This window comes from Fukomys damarensis, unplaced genomic scaffold, assembly GCF_012274545.1.
Source record: "Fukomys damarensis isolate Sample0158 unplaced genomic scaffold, DMR_v1.0_HiC HiC_scaffold_28, whole genome shotgun sequence".
In the NCBI taxonomy this organism is placed as follows: Eukaryota; Metazoa; Chordata; class Mammalia; order Rodentia; family Bathyergidae; genus Fukomys; species Fukomys damarensis.
Genome location: NW_022900940.1, coordinates 42,578,834 through 42,596,820, shown reverse-complemented (window position 1 = coordinate 42,596,820; position 17,987 = coordinate 42,578,834). Strand labels below are relative to the sequence as shown.

Below are 17,987 nucleotides of genomic sequence, written 5' to 3'. Positions count from 1 at the left end.
TATGTTTGCAGGAAACACATAAACAAAATAAATATATGTTAAAGTGTCTTGTAAGCAAAATCTTCGTTTAACTAAAGGAACTAAAGCCACAGTCTTATCTTCATCTTATTTTTTGACTGACTTTACTGGTCCGCTTTGACATGTGTAATATCCATCATGGAGGACTGTGCCTGTGTGTGTCTCCCCCATTTCCCTTCCCTTCAATCTTTCTTCCCCTCTCCCTTTACAAAACTTCGTTTCTATTGTTTTCCTTCCATTCTTTTTTTTTCTTTTTCAGTATTGGGGATCAAATTCAGGACCTTGAACTTGCAATTGCAAGGCAGGCACAGTGCCACTGAGCTAAATCCCCCACCCTCTTCCTTTTTTTATTTTTTATCCTTGTTCTCTCCCTTCCCTTCCCCCCCACTCCTTTTTTCCCATCCCATTTGAATATTCTTCCTACTTCTCAATATCTATTACCATTTTGGTCCTTATTTATCTGTTGGGTTTCTCACACCAGAGACACAAATGTGGTATTTAAAAGTGTGTGTTCAATTTATTTCCCTTAAATTATGTTCTCAAGATGCATCCATGTACCTTTAAAAAAAAGTCTCAAGTTTATTCTTATTTATGGCACCTTATCCTTATTGATGAGCATCTGGGCAGTTTTCAAGATTTAGCTACTGTAAATTGTGCTGCTATAAACATTGGGTGTGCATATAGCCCAGTGTTATGATACTTTTAACTCTTTTGGGAAGATACCAAGAAGGGGAATAACTGAGTCAAATAGAACCTCTCGTTTTAGTTTTTAAAGGAAACTGGGTTGTAGCAATTTACAGTCCCACTAGCAATGAAGGAGGGTACCTTTTTCCCCAAAGCCTCATCAGCCTTTGCTATTGGTTGATTTTTTTGATGATAGCTATTCTTTCTGGAGTGAGACTGTCTCAGTGTTGTTTTAGTTTGCATTTCTCAAGTGACCAGTGGTGTTGAACATTTTTTTCATGTATTTATTTGCTCTTTGTACTTCTTCATCTCAGAAAAGTCTGTTCATTTCAAATGCCCAGTTTTGGACTGGGTCTTTAAATTTGGGAGGTCTGTTTTTTTTTTTTTTTTTAGTTCTTTGTGTATTCTAGATGTTAGTCTTTTGCCGAAAGAGTACCTGGCAAGAATTTTTTCACACTCTGTGGGTTGTCTTTTCACCCTGTTGGTGGTTTTATTTTGCTGTGCAAAAGCTTCTCGATGTAATGTGATCCCAGTTGTTGATCACAAGGTATTTGCTGTGCAGTCAGGGTTTTATTCTTAAGTGCTTGCCTATCCCAGTGTATTCAAGATTCTACCCTATTCTGTCTTCCAGCAGATTGTTTCCATTTTAATGCTTAGATCTTTGATCCATTTCAATTTTAGTTTAGTGCATGATGAGAGGTATTGGTCTAGGTTCAATTTTTGGCATGTTGAACGCCAGTTTTCCCAGCACCATTTACTAAAGAGCCTATCTTTCTTCCAGTGAAGGTGGTTGGCCCCTTTATCAATGTTCCATTGATTCTTGATCTGGTCTTTGTTTGTTTGCTTACCTGTTTTTGCTTTTCCAGTACCATGCTTTTTTTATCATGGTAACTTTGTACTGTAATTTCAAGGCAGGGATTGTGGTGCACCCTGCCTTGTTTCTGTTCCCCAGAACTGCTCTTTCTATTCTAGTTCTCTTCTAGTTCCAAATGAATTTTAGGATTGTTGTCTCTAGTTTTCTATAAGGTATATTATTGGTATTTTGATCAAGATTGCATTGGGGCCAGGGATTTAGCTCAGTGATTCCTTCACCTGCCTTGCAAGTGCAAGGACCCAAGTTCGATCCCCAGTACAAAAAAAAAAAAAAAAACGCATTAAATCTATATGACAATCTGGGAAGTATGGTTCTGCTTATCCAAGATCAAGGGATAGCTTTCCGTTTTCTTTCTTTTTCTTTTCTTTTCTTGTCTTTCTTTCTTCCTTCCTGTCTTTGTATCTGGGATCAAACTCAGAACCTTGCACTTGTGAGACAGGCAATGGAACCACTGAGCTAAATCCCCAGCCCTGTCATTCCATTTTCTGATATCCTCCTCAGTCTTCCTTTTCAGAGTACTGTCGTTTTCAAGGTAAAGATCTTTTACTTCCTTTGTTAGAGTGGCTCCTAAGTGTCTTATTTCTCTTGATGTTATTGTGAAAGGTGTGATTTTCCTAATTTCTCTCTCAGTGAGTTTATTATTTGCGTATAGGAATGCTATTAATTTTTAACTGCTGACTCTGTATGCTACTGAATTTGGTTATTAATTTTAGGAGGCTTTTGGTGGAGTTTTGGGGCCTTCTGTAGAGTCTATGGGGGTCTATGTAGAGTATCTTGTCATCAGCAAATAATTGTAATTTAACTTCTTCCTTTCCTATCCTTATTCGTTTTAGTTCTTTCTCTTGTCTAATTGCTCTGGCTAATGTTTCAAGAACTATGTTGAACAAGAGTGGTGATAGTAGACATCTTTGTCTTGTTCCTGATTTTAGAGTGAAAGCTTTCAGTTTTGGACCATTTACTATGACTTTGGTGGTTGGTTGGTCACAATGGCTCTTATCAGTTTGAGATAAAGACCTACTCCCGTTTTCTGTAGGATTTTTATCATGAGTGGATGTTGCGCTTTGTTAAATGCTTTTTCTGCATCTATTGAGATGATCATGTGGTTTTTGTCCTTGGTTTTGTTAATATAATATGTTACATTTATTGGTGTGCATATGTTGAACCCTTCCTGCATCCCTAGGATGAATCCTACTTGGTCATGGTGTATAATCTTGTTGGTTATTCGCTGCATTCTGTTTGCCAGTATCTTACTGAGGAGTTTTGCATCTATGTTCATTAAGGAGATTGGGTTGTTGTTCTCTTTTTGCCACAATCTGTCTTAACTGAGAATATTGTCTTCAATTCTCAAAATATCTGATTCAGCTTTCTTCGGGTAATGAGCACTATATAACCTGCAGGTTGAATGAAAACCATAAGGTATTCCTTTTTGGTCAAGATTTTAATATTATTATATCAATTTGGCCACAGTGAAAACTCACAAGATAGTTTTTATTCCTCATCTGCACTCTCTTTTTATGTGTGGTGCTTAAAATGAATCCCTTGTCTTGACTCAAATAAAATACCTCTTCTGTTGACAGTTCAGCGCTCACAGGTTTGCCAAGGAACCGCAAGAGAAAAGAGGCCACCAGGATACTCAAGAGCAGTGAGGAAGAGGAAGGTCTGGGGTTGCTCAGAGAGCAGGCCTGACTAAAAAGGAAGCTCACTTACTGAAGGAGCTGGAAGCCTCTCAGGGACACGACATGGTCAGGGTTAGGGTTGGAGCTGAGGAAACTGACCAGAGTATCAACTCCAGAGGGCACAGCTGTGGTGGGATTGGTGGAACAAGAACAAGAACAGATTCCAGAACATGGGTGGACGGGGTTAGAAGCCAAGAAAATGGGTCGGAACTACAGTTGGGACAGGCGTGCTGTGAGTGGACCTGAACTGGGACCACCGCCATCCCTTAGGTGCATGCTGCTTTACCTAAGGCAAGGCAGAGAGGTTTAAAGGTGTGATGAAGAGTCAAGACAGGCCAGTCATGGTGGTGCACACCTGCCATCCCAGACTCAGGAGACTGAGGCAGGACGACTGTGAGTTCAAGACCAGCCTGGCTGCATAGCCAGATATTGTCTCAAAAAGAGGAAGGAAAAAACAGTCAAGACTGTGGCTTAGCATACATGCAGACGTAAAAAAACTTGTAAGATGCAGGTGCTAGACCATTAATTGTGTAATAACGAACCACCCAAAAAAAAAAAAAGACTGGTCCTAAAAAATGAGAATATTAAGCATACATACACTACTTCAAAAAGAAAAGGAAAAGATGCCACCAGGATGAGAGGACGGTATAAATCTGGAGCAGCATTTCTCAGATGACAGCAGCAGGTGCATTAATTGGGGCAGAGCTGCCTGCATGCTCTGTCTTCCTTGTGGGTGAGTTACTGTGTTTTAAAGGTTATGGAAAGTCCTGCTTGAAAGCTTTTGTTTGATTTTTATTAGCTAAAAGTTCCCATATTATAGTTAACATGGAAACCTTTTTTTTTAAGTATAGTTTATAAATGCTCACTTAGTAAAACACCAAACAAATGAGTTGGTTTGCTTAAAAATGTCTTACTTGCATAAGAATTTTAAACCTATATTAAAATAATGTGATTTGTCAGTAGAACCCTGGGGTCATTTTGAAAAGTGAAAATAAGATCCACTGAGTTGGATGTGGTGGCACACACCTGTAATGCCAACACTAAGGAGGCTGAGGCAGGAGGATCACCGCCGCCTGCCTCACAAGGCCAGCGTGAAGCAGCTGTGACTGAGGACGAGGAAGCTCCTGAGGGACTGTGGAGAACTATGTCCAGGGTCTTTTGGAACCTGGAAATAAAGCAACAAAAGAGTAACCACAGAAAGCTACTTTTTGGATAAGAGGGGGGATTTATTAAAACAGATATGTACACATTTGGGGGGGTGAAACAGAACGACACCACAGCCAATTATGAGTCTTGCCTTTCTGTGTGTTTTTTACTTCTTTTATATACTCAACAATTAAAAGTAATAGAAATCAGGCCAGGAATTTGGCTCTGTGGTTCATTCCGCCACCTGCCTCGCAAGTGCAAAGGCCCGAGTTTGATCCCTGGTACCAAAAAACTACAGCAGCAAAAAACAATAATAATAGAAATCAACAAGAGTGGAAAAAATTCCTAAAATGTAATGCAAACAAAAGCAGATGGCTATGTTTAAATGCGTATGACCACACTGAAGGTGCAGAGGGAGAACTCACCCAAGCAAAACATAGAATTTTGACTAACCACCCCCAAAAAAAACCACGTAGAGAGCTCTAAAGAATAGGATTGGAGTGTGCTGTTTGTTTTCATTTGTTTTTGTTTTCATGGGTTTTTGTTTGTTTGTTTCTTTGTTTTATTCAGCAATTCTGAAACTCCTTTGGGCATTTCCTGTAATTCAGAAAATCAGTAAGTATACTGAGGATAATGAGAGGATAACAGGTCAGGAGGGAGTTACAGAAATGGAAAGAGGAGAGGAAGACAGAGAATGTGCGGCATGGATTCGCATGGATTCACATCAGGGGATCCGCATGGCGCACGGTTAAGGTCAGGGGCCAACATTTCCGGTGAAGGACCAGAGAGTAGACATTAGGTTTATTTGCTGTTACGTTTATGTTGAAACACTCTGTACCAGAAGAGCGAGTGGCCTGCCGGAAAGACCTCAGCGGTATAAGCTGGCAGTGATTCCACCTGGTTTACGTTCTAAGTAGGGCCATGCCACGATCCCCACTGGTGATGAAGGTGATGGTGGCACCGCTGAAGAATATGGGGTGCTAGCTGTGTCAGGAGTCATGCGGATGCTTTCACCCACTTTAAAAGGCTTCTTGGTAACGTTTATGAGACATAATTAAGTACGTTCATTGTGCAGAGATGGTACAAATACACATGCGTCTTGATGATCCTTTTTACTTCTCTCTTCCCTCCCATTTTTCCCCATGCCCAGGTCCCCTTCCCATCCTCACAAAGTCTATCTTTCTGCTTCCTGGCATCTGTCATTTATTTTGCTCTTTAAATTATTTCTATTTTAGATTTATCATGTAAGAAAAATCATGCAATACTTAATCTTCTGTGTCTGATTTATTTTACTTAGCAGTGTGGAGTCAAAGTGCACCCATTTTCCGACAAGTAACTAAAACTGTCCTTCTTTATAGCTCAACCGCTTCTTTGTCATTTAGTCCTACCAGCCGACCTCTGCGGTGCTATGATTGTCTCCTTTTTACACAGGAGCAATATTAAGCGACTTGGCCAACTTCCTTCTTTAGGAAGCATGGAGCAGGACTGGCCTTGAGGGCCGCTGCTGTCACCTATTAGATGGGACGCTCTTGCCGCATAGACAGACAGTGTGAAAAGCAGAAACTTAGACAGAAATTGTCTAGTCAGGAAATAAAAAGGTAAACAATACAGGGTGTTTAAAATCCAAGTGGATTAAAGATCTAAATATTAAAACAGAAACACTAAACTTGCTGGAAGATAAGTTAGGTAGAACTCTCGAAGACATTGGCACAGGAGAAGACTTTATGAACAAATCCTCAGTAGTATGGGAACTAGCAGAAAGAATCAACAACTGGGATCTCATCTTATTAAAAAGCTTCTGCACAGCAAGAGAAACCACCAACAGAGCGAAGAGACAACCTACAATGTGGGAAAAAATTTTTACCAGCTGTTCCTCAGACAAAGGTCTACTATTCAGAATATATAAAGAACTCAAAAAATCAGACCCCCCCAAATTTATAAACCCAATTCAAAAATGGGCATCTGAAAAGAACAGACATTTCTCAAAGAAGTAAAAGTAGCAAATAAATATATGAAAAATAAATATCAAACTCAGGCCCTTGCACTTGAAAAAAATGCTGAACACCACCGGTCATTCAAGAGATGCAGATGAAAACAGCATTGTTCTAAGTCACTGAAATAATTTTCTTATGTGAGGAAAAACTGTGCTACACTTTATTGGCATAATAAACTCTGGAGAGGAATGGTCATCACTTAGTCTATACTTCTCAAATAACTGCTTAGTGAAGTGGCTGATGCCCTGTTAGCCAATTTATAAAACTAACATTAATATCTGGACATCTTATCTTTCTGAAAGATGAAGGATGGAAAACTGTTTCTTTGTGGAAACTTCATGGAATTGAAAATGCAGACCTAACATAAAATCCGTCTGTAGGATTGCGGGCATGTTGTTCATTCCCTTTCTTTCTTTCTTTTTGGCAGGGACTGGTTAAATATGTTGAGCCCGCCAATTGTTCCTCCCAGTCAGCAGCCATTGGAGCAGTACCTGGATTCCTCTGGAAGTTTGAGTGCTCAAGGTGGGAATATAGTTTTTGTTGTTGTTTTGTTGTTGTTTTGGGTTTTTGTTGTTGTTGTTGTTGTTGGTACCGGGCATCAAACTCAGGCCCTTGAGCCTGCAAGGCAGGTGGCAGAACCACTGAGCCAAATCCCCAGCCCCAAGGTGGGAATATGAAAGCTGCTATACATAAAGAAAATGATTTCCTGTAGAGGAAACCAGTCACTTTGAGATGCCACTGTTTTCATTCAGACTTATACATGCAAAGTGAGGTAACCTGTGCCTCATGTTTTAGGGTGACAGAATACACACAACTAAACAGAATATAGACAGAAATTGTCTCTGTTCTTCTAAAAGCTAATCTCAGAGAAAATAACTGTTTAAGGGATACAGGCATGGCTTTGGTATCCAGCTGACCTTCATCTGAATTCCAGATCTACCGTTCCCTCGATGTGATCTTTAGCAATTTTAGTCACCACAAATGTGAAATAATACTAAGAATAGATAGTGCCCAGGGGCCAGGGATTTAGCTCAGTGGTGCCTCCGCCTGCCTCACAAGTGCAAGGTCCTGAGTTCGATTCCCCAGTACCAAAAAAAAAAAAATCAGATAGATAGTGGCCACCTGATATTGTCATGTGGGAATCCAATGAGGTACCATGTATGAAGCCCTTACAATAGTGGTCCCCAAGTACTAGCTGTGGATGTGACTTCAGAGTGCACGGATTACCCCAGCATCACCCGGACAAGGGCATGGCCTGCATAATGAGGTTTCAGTCATCCACAGACCACATCTGTAGCTGGGCTCGGTTGCCTGAGGTCCTCCCACAGCCATCCTAACGTCATAGCACAACACGTTCGTTGTGCATTTGTAGCAGTGCTGGCTGCGGGAAGTGTAGCTCGTATGATTATAATGGTGCATGATCCTATTTGACAGTAATAAGCAACCCTGTTACTTTCTTATGTGTTGACACTTTGTTGTTAGAATATACTCTTTCTGCTTCTTAAAAAAAAAAAGCAGCAACAGTATGTCAGTTTTGCCAGCAGCCTTCTGTGCCCGCTTACCGTGTCCTTCGATGGATCAAGAGCCGCCGAGTGATTGGCCTGCACCATCTGGGTTTGCCTGGGCCTCTCTGGGATCACACAGTGAGGAAGTTGCCTAGCGTTGCTTTGCTCAGAATGGGTCCCTACCCCTAAATGACGCGCGCTCGTCAGCAGGGACGTGGCCTTCCTGCGAAGCAGAGGCTGTCACGCACCTCTACAGGTCATGAGAAAGTGAGCTCTCCTTTTTATTCTCCCTAACTGCCCCATGGAGAAAGTAGAGCAGCCCATTTTTCTTCGGGCCTAGGGAGTCCAGCAAGACCTCATCTATCTGAGCTGTACATTTTGGCCGCCCAAGGGATAACAGTATCTCCACGATTTTACTGTCCAAAATATATGATGCCCCTCAGATCAGGAATCTCTTTAGAGGCGCACATTTGTAGTTACTCATGACAGAAAAATAGAATGCCGCCTGTCAAGAGGAGACCTTGCTGTGAGGGGACAAATAATACATTACATTACGTGTCCTAAAGAAGCCATGGGGGCAGAATCGGCGCCCAAGATATATAGTAGTGAGAAGTGGCTGACAGGGCGTCCTGAAGTCACCGTTACGAAGTCCAGTTTTGACAGCAGGAGCTCCAGGATGTCAGAGGTACACAGAACCTCTATTGAGAGCAAAACGCAAATTCAGTTCAGGAGACTGTAGAAATGTGCTGGCCAGTGCTAAGCACAGCAGGTCCATTACTCTCCATTTTTATCAGCTTCTGCCCCTCCCGGGTGCTTGAGTGGTGTGCAGTTAATTAATACCACCACAAACTAGCGTCCTCTGTTTGCTCTCCTTCCCCTTTTCTGATACGCTTCAGGATTTTGCAGTTCATTAACACCATCAAAAGTCACCGTTTCCTATTTGGTTAACCTTTACATGGTAATGGCCTGGTTTTAGAGCTGTTCCCTGCACAGTTAGTACTCACCTATCCACCGCGAGAGGGTGTTCATCTGTTCCTGTAACGTGTTTGTCAAAGAAAAATAATGGGCCGGTGTTTCCAGCTCATAACTCCATCAGGGGAGCGAGGCATGGTTGAGGGCAGCCTGGGGCTCCTCTGGGGTTTCAGGTACACAGTGCCATTCATTTAGCGCGTACTGTTTTAGCCAGAGACTGATAAACTTAGCGCCACACCATCACCACAAGGAAGATACCGTGTGTGTGTGTGTGTGTGTGTGTGTGTGTACTGGTTGAGGAAACTGAGGCACAACATTCTCAAATAACTTGCCCAATGTCACACAATTTAGGGGCAGAGCTAGAATTTGAACCTAAGCAGCCTGGTTCCAGAGCCCCAGCCACTGGATTTTTATACTCCCTTCAAATAAAATACCTGCTCCAAAAGTTATATATAAAATGAGGAACTGGAAAAATATTTTTCCACTGAGAGTTTGTGGTGTACAAATCAAAACTTTTCAAAGTTCCTAAACATTTCAGTTCCTAAAGGAAAAGATAAGGCGCTCCCTGTCACTGCCATAGCCTGGTGCCTGGTGTCCACATGTGCTTGTCAGAAATGACAGGAAGCCGCAGGTGACCAGCCTGGGCCTGGGGAACTAACTCCTCCCCACACAGTCTCCGCCCACTGTGTTCTCTCTTCACCTCCTGATATCTCCTTCAGGGCCTTTTCGCTCTGTAAATCTTGGTTTACTTGTTTGTTGTCAGTCTTCAGAAGCAGGCGAAGTGTATTTAAGAACAGACACTTTGCAGTTTGCTCACTCTTGGATTTCTGGACTCGACACAGTTTCTGGCATACATTAGATTCTCTAAATTCTTAAAAGACAAAGAGGGAGCAAGGGAAAGAAGGAGGGTGAGAAATGTTCATAAACTAGTCCTTCCTTATAAAAACCACAAAGTTAGGAAAATGCATTGAAATCTGGCTTTCATTTCAGGTTTTTGTGGGTTTTGTTTCTTGGGGTCATTTTCAGGCAGCTTGGAGAGAGTTTTTTGGGATGTTTTGTTTTTGTATATTTGGTATATCTCTAAAATTCAGACATGAGACTATTAAACCTGTACACTCTAGCAATTAAAAGTTATAGATCACCTTAGGCAGTAGCTCTTAAACCTTATTTATAAGCAGTGAAAACTTTTTATTTCAAATAGAATCCCAAAATATAGAAGAGTAAAAGCCGGGCTGCTCTGGCTTCAGGGAGAGTTAGACTCGCATAATGCTGCCCGGGCTCTGATGAACCAGAGGTTCAGGTGTGGTTCCCTCACCTGGCTGAAGCAGTAAAGGAGTTGCCCAAGGTCAGGCGCCAGTCTGAGAGGGACGGCTCGGCGTGGAACCCAGGCTTTCTGTGCAAGGATGCCTTTGTGCTGAGATTCTGTACTGGTGTGTGAGTGTGATTCGTGAGAGCGGTTCCCACAGAAAGGGGATCGCCCGTCTTCGAGGTCCAGGTCAGAAATAATAGCTAAGGCTTGTTTCATCTCCCTGTTTTCTGGGCCTACAAGAGCACTGGCATTTTCACAGGAGCCCGCTGAGGTGTGGCAGTGTTACTACCCCGCCTTCCACACAGCTCACTGAGCCTCCTGCCGCACCACACACCTGTATTAGGGCTGCAAGGCCAAGGCACTTGTGCAGCATTTGAGCAGTAAGCAAAGAGGGGCTGACCAACCCTGAGTCCTGCAGCAATTGCCCAGGCCACAGGAAGGGAAATGCGTGAGTTTCGCCCACCCCACTTGACGCAGAGGCAGCCACAGCACAGCCAGCTGCTGCTTGGCCAGACGTGTCACGGGAGCCGAGCAGCCTGAGGGAACAGCCCTGCACTCTGATCCCTACCACCTGGCTGGATGGAGGAGCAGTGGGCTCTTCACAGTTCCTCCAGGGCTGCCGTACACTTGCTGAATATCAATTACCACCAGCCCGGGGCCCTTGACACTTACTAAAAATGTGTTTTCCTGCAGCCCACGTGAAATGTAAAAATGGGAAGTTAAGATTTCAGAACTTACTGGAGAAAACTACCAAACTGACCTTTTGAAAATGAACCGTACCTTGCTCGAAGAATAGTTGTCAATTTGTTTTTGACATTTGTTCCTTTACAGATACGACTCTTAAATTATTCATGCCTAACAGCTCACAAATGGAATAACAGTGACCTCTCCCTTCAGCCTGCAGACCTCGCCTGCCACTCACACAGATCTTGAGTGAGGACAGTGTGCCAGTGCCAGTCTCTTAAAAATAAGTCTTACACCCTCCCTGTGGTGGTGCGTGCCACATATGATATTCCTGGGTGAGCACTGGCCCATGAGCTATACTCAGGCAGGAGATGCTTATTTTTCAGATGTAATATCCAGATTACTAGCAAAGACTTCCTAGTCCTCACGGCTACCCAGAGAGGGCTGTCGGACTGCTGCCCTGCTCCAGTGGAAGGAGTCTTTCAAGGTCCTGTGGTTACTGCCTCACGGTCACTTGGCATTACCTAATACTGTGGGTCTAAAAGTTACACCTCATAAAACGGATGGAGGACCATAACTGAATATGATAAACACTATATCTGGCGAATCAATAGCCAGGATCATACTAAATGGGGAAGCACTAAAAACATTCCCCCTGAAATCTGGAACAAGACAAGGATGTCCACTCTCACCTCTTCTATTCAACTTGAAACATTAGCCAGAGCAATTGGGCAAGAGAAGGAAATAAAAGGGATACAGATAGGAAAGAGACAACTCAGATTATCATTATTTGTACAAGACCCAAAGAGCTAGACCCCCCCCCAAAAAAAACCCTTAGAATTAATAACAAACTCAGCGGTATATCAGGATACAAGATCAACACACAAAAATCATTAGCATTGTGTACACCAGTTGAATGGGATGAGAGGGAAATTATGAAAAGAATACCATTCCCAGTAGCTTCAAGAAAAATGAAATACCTAGGAACTAATCTAACCAAAGAAGTGAAAGACCTCTACAAAGAAAACTACAGTACTCTGAAAGAAGAAATTGAAGAGGACATCAGAAAATGGGAAGATGTCCCCTGCTCCTGGATGGACAGACTCGGTATGTCATAATGGCCATCCTCCCAAAACTGTTACACAGATGCAGTGCAGTCCCAATCAAAATCCCAAAGGCATACGTTACAGATCTAGAAAAGGCAATCCTACAATTCCTATGAAGTGAGAAGAGACCCAGAATATCAAAAGCAATTTTGGGCAACAAGAGCAAAGTAAGAGGAATAGCAATTAATTACATTTTCTTGTTCCTGAGACACAATACTCAACACCACTGTTAACGGAGGAAAGGTTTGTTGTAGCTCACAGTTTGTAGAGGTTTTATTTCATAGTTGGCTGGTTTCAAGGCAGGGTGGCATCACAGAGCAGGCTGGCAGTAGGCAGCAAAATAGCAACAGCAGCCCGCTTTCTGTCCCTTATATCTTATCCAGGCTACCCACCCTTAGAGCAGGTAGCACTCACGGCCAGGGTGGAGCAGCCTTACTGCCAGCATCGCACCGGGAATCAGTCCCAGAATCACGTTCCGAACCCCAGCATCACGTACCTAGATCAACCACCTCCATGTTGTGCCACGTGCAGGAACCTGACAACCTCAGTGAACGTAAACATTACATGCCGTGGGCATGAGCTGTGATCAGTGATTGTCAGTGAGAATGAGAAACAGTGTAGGGGAATCGGAGGAGGAGGAGGGCAGGGAAGGAAGGAGAGGAATAAAAAAAAGAACCTGTGGTGCGTGTGTAACCACTCCACTGCGTGAGCTGCAAATATGTGCTAACAAAATAAAATAAATAGATTTTAAAAATAAAAATGATGCTTCCTTGAGCAACTGTGATGCCCCCAGGACATCTAAGTGTGGTGTTCAAGTAGTAGTAAGCTCTCTGTAAACGTTTGACCCATGTGAGTCTTCAGCCCAGGGGAACCATGAGGATGATGTGAACTACTCTTTGAGTCTTCTCTGCGCTTTAAAGATTTAAGATGCAAACTAGATCTTTCCCTCAATGAAGAATATTGGTAATGTGAAAGCCATCACAGAAGCTGGAGACAGTAAAGCGCCTCTGTGCCCCGTACTGCCGCGAGGTTTCTGTGCGTTGCCCCGTGCTGATCCCTCCCGGGATCGCCCAGCATGAGGCAGTGTCATGACTCCACATGACAGCGAGAGAAAGGCACGCTCCTGGGTCACAGACCCACTGAGTGTGCATCGGGACCCTGTCACAGACCCGTGTGCGCAGAGTCTGTGGCCTTCACCCTCATGCTGCCGTGTTACCACAGAATTCCCATCTGGTCAGAAAGAAAGGCAAATGAAGAATCCAGTCGGACATCTGAAATGTGGAAATCCCTCTTCTCTTAAAGTTTTCTGGATTAAATAGTACTCTCCCTAGCCCTCTACGTAGAACCCAATTCAGCTCCTAGTTAATTCAGTCATTCCTAGTCTCCATGGCGCCCCCGAACGCAGAGTCCCCGGCCCTTCCCCGTGAGACAGCCGGTTGCCTCTCTTCTCTGTTTAAGCTTGGGCAAGAGAGAGATTGTCTCCTTGTAGCTCTCGGGCGGGTGCTTCTCTGATGAAAATCAGCGCTCCTGTGAGTATAGAGTGGGGTCTTCTGCCCAGCAGCTCTGGGGTGAGCTCTCGTGGAAATGTAAACACTGCTGGAGGTCTGAGGCTCGCCCTTCTCTCTTCTAGAGCCATCTGCACCTCCTTACCCCCATGTTCAAGCCTGGAGGGGCCTTAGCCCACGATGTGGGCCCAGCTTCCCTGGTGGGAATTGGGGTGCATTTTCCCCTTGCTCAGTAGTGACACCTGGCCTGAAAGTAGGCCCTTAGGACACTGAGAGCCCCGTAGGCCTCAGAGCGGTTTAGTGGCTAGACCTCCCTTCACACATAACAAAATGCATTCAGGGCTGTAAACCACCCATTTATATCACTGCATGTGTGTGAGCAGAGACTACCTCAAGAATGAAATTGCCAAACCCCTGAATAATCACCAAAGCCTTCAATATGACCCATGATAGCATCTTTCAGATAAAAGACACACACCTATGAATGACTTGAACTCTAAACCAAGCGTGTGATTTGCCTTCTCAAACAATTCAGCTTTCTAATCCAACACAGCATCTTCTCAGTATTTCTCATCTACGGTTAGTCGTTCGTACCTTTTTCCTGTTTGAAGATATCTGTCTGCCAAAGAGCAAAATTCAGCAGTTCAGGTGGACTTCCGGACGTGAGTGTAAGGTGGTTTTGCCCTAAGAGGAGGGGCGGTGTGAGTAGGGTTTGCAGGCATCTAGTCCCGTACTCAGCAGAATCTTATCTCACACGTCAGCGCTATCGATCCCGGGCTGACTGTTCCCTGTGGCGATCCCTCACTGGTGAAGAGTTTAAACAATGGTGTGTTACTATGCACATGAAAATATAGTCAATCAGCCCTTAAGACCCATAAGAAAGAAAACGCATTCACTTTTTTTAAATATTCTAGATGGCAAAGTCAGAAAATCGAAAATCAAGTAGAGTATCTTGATTCAGAGATTTTAAACCTGATACACTGGTGTCCATGGTTTATTTGCAAGCTTGAAGACTTGGCGCACATGTATAGGTTTCTTATCTGCAGTTAAAATGCACTGAATATTAGATGATTAAACATTTATATTAATTGGCTCTCAAAGGTGAGCTGAAAGGTGATTTATCTGAGCTGATCTAATCAAGGGGAAGATGGGCAATATTGCTGCGTTTGGTCTGGCTCAGTCGGTTTTGCTTCTGTTATTGCTGTTAACCAATTTCAAAGTGGAGGAGGCTCAAAGTCTGTAAACAGATTATTATCTGAAAGGTAATTTTATTTCCTAGGAATGGCTTTATTATGTGGAGCAGAGTAAAAATGCATTTGAACCCTTCTCCAGATGCTGTCAGCCTGGTAGCAGAAAATGGTTTTATTTGTTAATTTGTCCTTTTAGAGTTTCTGTAGCCAGTCTTCAAATGGAGCAATTTAGCATTTTGAGGAAAAACAAACTCTATACTATCCAAGAATATAATTGAAAATTACCCCATACCCATGCAGGATAATTACCTTTCAAAACATTTCCCAGTGCTTGACATCACAGTGGTAATGGCTTAATGATATTATAATTTCATTACATAGGGATTACAATGGCAAAATGACATACGTTGGAGCCTTTAAAAATTAAGTTACAACACAATAAAACCTTTTATGTAAGTTTAAAGCACTTATTTCAATGTAAAATTCTACACGAGCTCACCCTATTTTTTGTATGAATGTCATTGTTGGTAGTTTTTAAATTGATCGTTTAAAGCTTTGGTACTAAAACCTAAGAACCTGTCTTGGTCCCCATAGTTATAATACATGAGGTTCCAGTTCTACAGTGATACTATTGGAGCAGATGCGTTTGTGTAGCAGTTACTGCTCCAGTTTGTATGCATTATCCAGCAAAACCTCTACTAATGACCTGGATCCACCTTGGCCCCTTTGCATTTCTTGGAAGATAAAGACCCATGGCCCATTACATCGGTTATTTTCATCTTGAAAGATTCCTGACTGGTAGTGAAATGTACTGAGCTTTCCAATTTAACACTGCCCACTTAAAATTTTATCTTTCTGTAACATACAGGCACAGAATACACTAAGCAGTTATAGGGTATATAATTCCTATGTGCCCAAGGTCAGGTTCCCCCAAAGTGCTGATGGAACAAAGACCAGAAACTGAGTGACAACCTACTGAGAGACCATGACTTAGAATCTCTGACCTCAGTCATATGTGATCTCGATGTTACTCCTAATGAAAATTATTAGATTTAATTTATCAAACGTGAGATTTTTGGTAAAATGACTATTTTTTTTGTTTTTGTTTTGTAGTACTAATGATTGGACCCAGGGACTTGCAAAGCACTCCCCAATGAGTTACATCCCCAGCCCAGGACTCTTTTTACTCAAAGATGTAAAGATCAGTATCCTACATAAGACCAGTTGGGAACTTTTGGCTTCATTCACATCCACTGTTTTTTAACTCAGAGTTTGAGGTAGGGGATGTGGTGTAAATGAACATACCCTTTTCATGGCTAATGCTGATACCCTGCATTTCCAATAACAATGCTTATTGAGTACTCTGTAAGGCCTTTCTTCATACTTTAAGCTGCATCAATACTTCTGAGTTACTTTTAAAAGTTATAGGTTACAGTTTATGATTTATATAACTATCATTATCCTTAATAGTAATAACATCACTTATTGAACAACTACTGTGTGCACTGTGCTATGCATAGTGGCATGTCCGATTTAATATTCCACAAAACCCCATGAAATAGGCATAGTGAGTGCCATTTAATAAGCAGGGAAACTAAGGTCCATTGAGGTGCACTGACCTGCAGCCTGCTGATAGTCGTCCAGGCAGTAAACAGCAGTGCTCCCTGTCCTCCACAGGTGTGCTGGGCTCTAAAGGCCATGGCTGCTCTCAGCACCCTGCAGTGGCTGCTCCCAGTTTAACTTCTTGTTGATCTTTAGCAGCCCATTGAAGTGTGTGTGTATGTCACATCCACAGCTAGAAAGCACCTAGCTCAGTCATGTAGCGGGCACAATGATAAACGTACCAGAGACCCCTGCAGATCCCCATCTCCTCCTCGGTGCTCTGATGCAAGGCAAGAAGAAATACTAGGAGACAGGGAACTGGGATGGCCAGTGCTGAACAAGAAGCAACAACGACCCTGGTCACCCAGAACCGCAGACATTTATTGGTGACACAATCATTAAATTAGGGTAAGGGGACTATGTTTGGTTCCTTGGGATATGTTGCTGATGCAGGCAAGACTTGTAAAAGATAAGACAAAGCATCCTTGTATTAGGAACAGAACAAATAACCTTGTCTTTTTAGTTAAGGAGATTTTAATTCTGGGAGCAGAATTTGAGTGTGAGTCACCCTAACCTTGGCTGCCATGTTATCTCATATTGAGTCCCACAGCTTCATGGGCCATTTCTCTGGCCTCTGCTGTGGCCATTGGCAGAGGTAAGGGGTGGGGGCACTGACCTGCACGCCATCTGCAATGCTTCTATGACACATGTAGGCTTTGGCCAGGCTCACTGTAAAACAAGCCAATAGTGAGGTTAACACTTTACAGCCTGTACTGCTGACAGCCTGCCTTGGGCATAATCAATGGGGCAGTCTCCAAAATAAACTGACTTTGCTCATTGTTCAAAGTAGCTGAAATGTTAAAGGGATGGTAGGTCGAATATCTGCGAGGCAGGTGGCAGAACCACTGAGATGAATCCCCAGCCCTAAGGTCAAATATCTGAAGGTCAAGGACATGCAAACTCACCTCTCGTGCAGAACTGACTGGAGGAAATCAGTGGTCTTCGATATGGAATGACCAGTTGAAAAGCACTTTTTCTTGCTGGGCGTGATGGCACACAACCATAATCCCATCTGCTCTGGAGTCTGAGGCAGGAGGATGACAAGTCTGAGCCCAACTTGGGCAATTTAGCAAGAATGTACCTTGAAATAAAAATGAAAAGGACTGAGGTAGCTCAGTCAGTGCAGTGCCAGGCCCTGGCTTCAGTGCCCAGTACCATCAAAAAAATTTTTTTCATTCTCTCCTACTCAGAGGAAGGGTTGAGACAGGGCCAAAGGGACCACTGGTAAAGCAACAGGAAAAAAGGAAAGGCAGTCTCCCATCTCTGACTTCCTGCTCTTAATTAGGAACTGTGCTAGATGCACAGGTCAGCTCCTACTATTAATCCTTCGTGGTAGTTAGTGGAGTCCTGTCATACTTCAAAAATAGAAACCACAGCTAAGGGTCACAGAAGCTCATCAGAGGCACCTGAGGAATCACTGGGACTGGTTCCATCCTCTGGAAGCTTGTGAACAAAAGCCTGCACAAGGGTCGTCCCAGGCCCACTTCACACTTCTCAGAGGATGTGTTTATTTGCTGGTCAGCTGTAATGCGTAGAAAAGTCTTCCTGGTGCTGGAGCCAATTGGTGGGTTTTCTTGACTTCTGCCCTGCATCCCTGCTGCCTCCTCCCGGAACCCCACCAAGTCTTCTGTATCTCTCTCTCTCTCTCTCTCTCTCTCTCTC

At 43.2% G+C, this 17,987-nt stretch overlaps 1 protein-coding gene across 10 annotated transcripts in view; it reads left to right on the top strand.

Moving 5' to 3' along the window:
* Window positions 1-17,987, top strand: part of Cfap20dc (CFAP20 domain containing) — a 227,666-nt gene that overhangs the window by 192,649 nt on the left and 17,030 nt on the right. For 6 of the 10 annotated variants that reach the window (XM_010643156.2, XM_033757023.1, XM_010643159.3 and 3 more), the window contains one exon: window positions 6,820-6,914. In XM_010643156.2, the coding sequence (XP_010641458.1) occupies window positions 6,820-6,914 (95 nt within the window). Of the gene's footprint in view, window positions 1-6,819; window positions 6,915-11,009; window positions 11,072-15,776; window positions 15,943-17,987 lie in introns of those variants that run through there. The other 4 variants (XM_010643155.1, XM_010643158.3, XM_010643157.1 and 1 more) reach the window with 4 other exon arrangements.